Genomic DNA, 7,487 nt, shown 5'->3' with positions numbered 1-7,487 from the left:
AGGCTCTTTTGAAGTTAACCCCTACCGAAATGAATAAACCAGAATATGCCTAGTAAGAAAAAAAAAAATCCCTTCAGGCCTGACTGAAAATATGACTGGACAAAATAATTATTCTACAGGATCTGTAGAAAAACACTGTCTATGTGTGTATTTCAGAAAATTACACATGGTTAATTGTCCGCTGTTAACCAGGGTGAATTCTATATTGATGAGCACGTTGTAACTGTGAAGCCTGGCCTAGCTAGTTATCTGCTCCTGCACAGAGCAGCTATACAGGTGGCTGATTTGCTCAGTTTGACATGTCTTCATCCAGCCAGCATGTTGCAGTGTGAGCGTACAGACCTTTCATTACCATCAAATTTGGCGACACAGATCAAAGGAAAGAAAAATAAACCAAAGAAAAAGAGCAGCTTTTCCGTCTTTGATGATGAAAGCACACATCCACAGATGCGCTGTACCCTAAATATAGCATTTAATCATCCTATTTCTAATTGTGGCATCTATTCAGACTGATATATACTGTGGGATGAAAACATACATTTTTAGTATCTTGACTGGAGCCCTTATTACGCAGCATGTTTCTATATAAAGGAGACATGCCTATACAGTATTTTTTTCAGTTCAGCCTGTCATTGGCTGCCTCATTTAAGCCCTGCTTCTTCTTAGATTTTCCAAAACATGACTAATTTAACAACTGCAGAAGTGAATGGGTTTGAACTGTTGAATAGATTAAAGCAAGAAAGTGCCAGAAAACTGACACAAAATACCAAAACTGCTATCAGTAAAATCTAACTTCAAAGACAATCCCTGCAGTGCGAAGTAATAACAGGAAATAAAAGAATAATGAAAATGGATCTGAACGAACTCACATCATCAACTTTTCAAATTTTCAGAAATGAGCAATAACTCCACTTATTTAATGCAATTACAGAATATTTTTTTACTTGTGTAACATGTATCACTCTAATGCAGCTGTTATCTTCTTTCTTTTTAAATAATTTTGTAAAAGTGGGAGTATGGAGTGGAAATTTGTCATCACAAATTGCTTCCTGCGGTAAGATGGTAAGCTGTTAATACCCAAACCAAGGGGTATGATTGTGCTCTTGACTGTAGGTTGTGTCATTACATGTGTACTTAGTATTTTCCCCCTTTTAAAATTGTTTACTGCTAAACATGACACATTTGTACCCTGACTCACAGCTTCGTTTTCGTGCTGCATGTTTGTTGGTCTAACGACGGTCACTCATCTAATTGGAGCAGTCTGACCAGCAGCTCACTCATGAACACTCCTGCAGCGAGGATGACGACCATGAACAGCAGAGTGAGGCCACGTCGTACCACCAGCTGCCTGACTGACAGAGCCACGTCCCGGGAAGCACCGAGCGCCTCCAGCTTCCCCTCTGCTGGACTCAAAGAACTGGGTCGACTGGTCTTTGTGTGGGTCTGGTTCTCGCCTGAGTCCAGGGCTGTGGGAGAGAGATTTGATGCATGGTTAACGTGAGTTGTGCAATAGTTCCCAGAAAGATATGTAGATGTAAGTGGCTTCTGTTTACCCTTATTTTCTATCCCGAAGATGTCGTTCCTCTCTGTAATGTGGACTCCTGCTCTTACCAGCGCCTGTTCAGATATTTAAAACAACTAAGTTCTTTTGAGTATTTACGAAAAGAAAAAAACAGAAACAGAAAACCTGGCTGCAATAGTAGGTATTGTCTACAACAGTGATATCATCAGCAATACTGTTGAATCAGTTCTATTTCTTTGAGTTACTCACCTCTTCAGTGGCTTTCTTCCAGTTTAGTTTGCACAGGAAAACAGTAAAGAACGTGGACTGTATCAAAACACAAATTAAAAACCCCGACCACAGCCCTGCAACAGAGATAAAAAAGACGACAGTTCATTAACTTGAGTGAAAATTCAACTAAACTTATTTCATAAATATTTGATCCGTCCTCACCTACTATGCCCATTTTGACAGGAAACATCAGAGACACTCCAATGGGGAACCCAATGAGGTAGTAACCCACCAAGTTACACACAGCACCAATCATTTGCTTCCCTGCACCTCTGACAATACCTCCTGTCACACCCTGTGCAGGTAAAACAAAAAGAAATCTAAAATCTGTGCCAGAGTCAGGCTTATTTTGCACAACAGTGGGATAAAGTGACTTGTACAGCGACGGTGGTTCCCACCGCAAAGGCCTCAGCGACATGGATGAAACCATACATCTTCATGACATCAGCCACTCTTTGAATAATGTCTCTAAAAGCAAAAGGCAAACGTAGATATAAAAACGGACTTCCAAACAAACACAGGTGAGTGCAAAGCTGATTGAAATATATTTTTGCTTGGATGCAGTAATGGTATCTACTATGTCTGAGGAAATGACGAAAAACAAAAACACAAGCTCACTTTGCAGGTTAATACATGATGTATTACGCATTACATGAGCCTGTTAGTTATTGTTTTTGAGCAAAGAATACACAAACCTACAAATGTTACACAGGTGTCAAAATCTGCACATACTTCTCTGTAGTGAAAATGTAACCGATCACATCCCTGGACACGCCAAGACAGGCTCCAATGACACACGAGACGATGGCTGGGTTAGGCGTGAGAAACACAGCACGTTATTCAAAAATGGCGGCGCAATATACAAAAGCATCAGCTAGGATATTTTAAATTAAGGAGTGACGGAGAGGACAGGAGACTCGGTGGAAAGATTTTCGGTGGCATAATCAAATCAGATCCAACGAGCTCTCCTCTGTAACATAACTCCACACGGTGGTCACTGCCTCCTGTTTTGGGGACACCATGGAGCAGATGTGTCAGGCTACATATTTGATTCATACATGCACAGATGAGGGAGACCTTGCTGGACAGTTTGGCTTGCTCTGTGTTCCCAGCGCCGAGAGCGTTTCCAACCCGAACACTGGCAGCGACAGAGAAACCCATAGGAAACTGTGGTACAAGATGATGTAAGAAAACAACCACTCAACTCATAACTAAATATAGAACATTAATACGATTCTTGAGTAAAGTCCTAAAGGTCAATTCCAAACAAATCTTACTTTAACATACATCATGGCCAAGCCAGAACATAGCAGAACGCTCTCATAGAGTTATTTAGAATAAGAGAGAAATCCTTACTACAAGAAAAAACAGTAATGTAAAGGAGTTACCATGTAAGCGATGGCAGCCAGTTCATAAACTATAGACTCAGCTCCTAACTCAACCTCACTGATGACGCCTGCCAGGAACCCTGCGATCTCATACAGCCACCACTCCAGACAGTGCATCAGCATGCTGGGGATGGCCAGGCGGAGGAAAGAGCCCCACTCCTGCAGACAGTCTCCTGACCACCCTAGGAGATTTCAGTGAAATGTATTTATGAGAAATGTTACGCTGCCATTTCAGTGACAGAGGACAGAAAATATTTCATTAGTGTGGAGGTTAAATTATGCCAATACGGTAAACGGTACTTAATAATTTTCTAGAAAGTTTCCTAGAAAGAACTATATCATTTGGCCGTCATTATAGATTAACAGAGATAGTTTTCTATCTGCACGTCCAGTTCATTTCAATTAACTGCTGAGCTAGAGTAACCCAGAGTGCAGCTGAACATGAATGCTACATCTACAGCCGTACAGCTCAACACATATGGAGAATGAAAGTTCACAATAATAAATCAATTCTGAAGTCTAATGCAACAGTCCTGCAACAAATCTTGCATTAATGAAGGTTATAATTGTATTGAATTATAAAGTATTACTGTTATCGAGCCTAAATGGAACAGTTATTTAAAGGAAATAAGCTAACTAAGCTGACTTGTCTTTAAACTTTGTCTCTACTTTCCTGGTAATTAGCAACGAATGCTTTCCAGAAATCCTTCAAGAAATCATTAAGAAGTGATTGTCAAATAAAAAAGTTATCCCCACAATAATTGAATCCCCTGAATTTACCATCCCACGTAGCTTTGTGCAGGCCCCTGGCGCAGATGTACGCATACAAGAACACGGCCAAGGAATATTGGGAGATGGCATTGGCAGCTGCAGATCCACTTTATTGGTGTCAAGAGATTTAAACAACAACAAAAGAAGTGGGGGGAAAAAAAAGTCACTCATACAAAGAAGTCATCAGGTAAATCCTCCAGCTGACTGTTAAGATTGATAATCAACATTACAATCTAGCTTTGAAAGCATTGAAAATTAGACTCACCTAAAGAGTACATTATTATGAGTGTATACTCACGCGATCCCCAGGTCGAGGAGATTGAGGAAGATGTAGTTGATTATTGCATTTAAAACATTCCCCAAGGCTCCGGATATCACCTGTGGCCACATGATGCCCTGTGAACCAAAGCATGCTGTTTAAAAACACACACACACACACACACACACACACACACACACACACACACCAGTGCACCTGCTGTTTGTTCCCGTCTCACAGTACATGTTCCCTTTCTAAACACACCCACCAAATGATATCATTACCAACAAACTTTCAGTCGTTATTTGGTTTCACACCAGTGGTCTTACAGTCATTAAATGCACCTGATTCTGAAGATACCTCCCCTGCAGCTGGTACATGAAGGCAGCCTGCAGAAGCCAACACGAGCCAATGAATGAGGTTAATTAGATCAATAATGCGACACAACAACCATTCAATACAGTGTGTAGGGGTGCAGATAGAAAAAGAAAAGAAAAATTTGTAAAACCGGGGGGGGGGGGCTGAACTCACTGGCAGAGCTGGCATAAAGATCTTCACATACAGCTGGGAGAGTCTTTATGGCAGACAGAAAAAAGGGAAAATTATGAATTATTGCAACAACAACAACAAAAAAAAATCATACTGATTAACTTAATTCATGAGTAAGTGTATTTTTAGCATCTGTCACTTCTTTTGCAATTGTATGGCTGTGGATGGACTGATTCGTTCACCTGGCGACCTCTGCACTCTGCCTGACAGCCAGCAAAATGGGCTGAGTGTTAATGAGGACGGCCCAACAGGGGAAACAGGCTAAGAGCAGAATCAGAACTCCCCGTTGGAGTATCACCCCTACACGCTTTAGGTTACCACTCCCATAAGTCTGCAAAGAAGGGGTCAGAAAGACGGGGAAATAAAATAACACTTGCTGATGTGCAAGAAAGAGGGCAAACCTGACACAGGAAAACAAATGTGAAACAGTATACTGTGAACACAGCAGCAGCTGGTCAGGACTGAACTGGTTATATAAATAAGTAAATAAATAATACCTGAGATATGAGAGTATCACATGCTGATGCCAAACCACAGCCAATGGAAATACCTGTGACATTTATTACCTATATTGAAATTAAATAGAATTCAAACAAGAGCACAGAGAGAAAATAAAACAGATATAGACTCAGATAGATGAATGTCTGAACAAAATAAATGGTCAAATTCAAAGGCAACGTTATGAAAGAGAATGAGCAGTGATCCTTGAGAGCAAAATGCCAATAAAAGCAGAAACAAAGCTCAAGCGAGAGAGCTCACCGCTATTGCTAACGCCACCCCTGCCAGCTCTGTTTTCCCCAGGTGACCGCAGAACACCATGCTGACGAAGCCGATCAGGAAGCTCATCAGCTGTGAAATGAACTGAAAAACAAAATCATGCTCCCTGCTTTTCGGAACGATAAAAACATAAATGAACAACAACAAACATGCAAAACAGGCAGTAGCTGATTCAGTTGTTATTCATAAAAAAAATTAAAAAAACCCCCCATTGTTTCAAAAAGGCCTTGAGGTAAAAAAAAACAAACAAAAAAACAACAATTTTGTATTTGCTCTGGCAGCTGACATGTGTTATGCTTTGGTTTTGCTGCGCCTCCTTTGTATTTCTAAACGTCCTTACTACCTCTCTTTTCTTCTTTAGAAAATAGTTCCAGTGATTGCTGGTGTAGGTTTTTTGACAGCCTTTGGCATCAAAAGGTTTGCACAAAAGGAAACTAAATGTCCTCATCTATCAAGCTCTGGGTTTGTGCAATGAAATGGAAGTCAGTGAAAAGTGGACACAGGTTGGGTTCTCCAAATTGCTTAACTATTTTTCAAGTTTATGTTGTACCGTAAGTTTATGGAATATTGAAAATGTTTTTGGAAAAATATCTTGGATATATGAATTCATAAGCAGGTCTATGAATTTGAGATTATGGGAGAGAAACATTTATGGGTGTTAGGGGTTATCTTTAAGTAAGATTCCTTTAGGAGTTGATTTAATTAATTTTGATATAGATTATGTTCATTTTTATAATGTGGAACTTCCTCTAGATCATCTTCAAATGCTGATTAAGTACCACCATGCTTTGCTATGACGGATATCCAACATATCAAGCTGTATCTGTCTGATACTTGATCTATTGATGCCTCTAAGGCATTTATTATTGCTACATGTCATGGCCACACAATTATTTTTCTAATTAGTTCCACTGGTTTGGTCTGGTTATTAAACCGTTAATTACTGTTATAATAAAGCAGTTGCAAAGAAAAGTAAAAATAATTATTGGTGTAACACAATCCTCATGTTAAAAGTAAAGCAGCAACTTTTCAAATTAAAAGCAACTCAGAAATATTCACTTTTGTTATGGTAATAAGTGGCTTACATTGAATTTATGCCACTTAATCTAATTTATAGCTGGTTTCAAAAACATACAGTCCTAACAGCCTGTATTTAATGAGTCACACTCAATCATTCTGAATAATGCTGCAGACTTAGTACCTCTAGAAAAATGACTCTTATTAACTGGTTTATCTAAACACAATCTTACCACAGGTCCTGCCAGTTTCAAAAACTGAACTGTTTCATTCTTGTAGTCCACAGGTATCCAGAGCTTGATACTTTTCAGGCAGGATCCGCAGCATGAGTCAACACTGCGAGCAGCAGCAGCAGCAGCAGCAGCAGGTGATTCGTCTGTTGTGGACTGTCCATTTACTCCCTTACATGTGTTTTTTGTAGCTAAATCTTCCATACCGAAATGAGATTTGGTAGAAAACAGCTCTCAGAACTGAATGATGTTCATACAGTACAATTCCCTTCAGACACAGACAAGAAGGCTGGAAGTAATCAATAACCAATTACCTAGACAATAATCTATAACCAAGGCAATGTCTGCCTACCTTGCTATCTGTCCGTGAGAGTGGGTAGATACAGTACACCGGGGGTTTGCTACATGTCAGATCTCTCCACTCCTGACACACCAGTAAGCTGTGCACTGTAAACGGTGCCAAAATAAAGCTGGTTGCTTTTCCTCTCAGTTGCTCTGCAGCGTCACAGATCTTCGCTCTTTCACCAAAGTTCCAAAGAATAAAATGTTTTTTGTCTGAATTGTATGAATATGCACATCTATAGTTAAAAATACTACATGAGCAAGAATGCTTTCACCTTTTTTCACCAAGACCTTAATGGAGCATTGATGGGAGGTGGAAGTTATGACGGCAACAGTTTATTCCTGTAGAGAATAAAGTAGGA

The 7,487-nt window shown here is 39.9% G+C and overlaps 1 protein-coding gene across 1 annotated transcript; it reads right to left on the bottom strand.

Moving 5' to 3' along the window:
- Nucleotides 1–912: 912 nt before the first annotated feature.
- LOC111234470 (multidrug and toxin extrusion protein 1-like) lies at nt 913–7,048 on the bottom strand. The gene is made up of 16 exons (XM_022762585.1): nt 6,787–7,048; nt 5,519–5,620; nt 5,257–5,325; nt 4,942–5,090; nt 4,742–4,784; nt 4,555–4,599; nt 4,250–4,347; nt 3,961–4,058; nt 3,181–3,362; nt 2,851–2,959; nt 2,525–2,600; nt 2,191–2,260; nt 1,955–2,087; nt 1,772–1,866; nt 1,554–1,617; nt 913–1,466 (listed from the first exon to the last, which is right to left on the bottom strand). The coding sequence occupies exons 1-16, from the start codon at nt 6,985–6,987 to the stop codon at nt 1,240–1,242; spliced, it is 1,761 nt and encodes a 586-aa protein (XP_022618306.1). The 5' UTR covers nt 6,988–7,048; the 3' UTR covers nt 913–1,239.
- Nucleotides 7,049–7,487: the final 439 nt, after the last annotated feature.

Source organism: Seriola dumerili, unplaced genomic scaffold, assembly GCF_002260705.1.
Source record: "Seriola dumerili isolate Sdu_G_001 unplaced genomic scaffold, Sdu_1.0 BDQW01000449.1, whole genome shotgun sequence".
In the NCBI taxonomy this organism is placed as follows: domain Eukaryota; kingdom Metazoa; phylum Chordata; class Actinopteri; order Carangiformes; family Carangidae; genus Seriola; species Seriola dumerili.
Note: the sequence above shows the minus strand (reverse complement) of the source record. Positions and strands in the feature narration are given on the sequence as shown.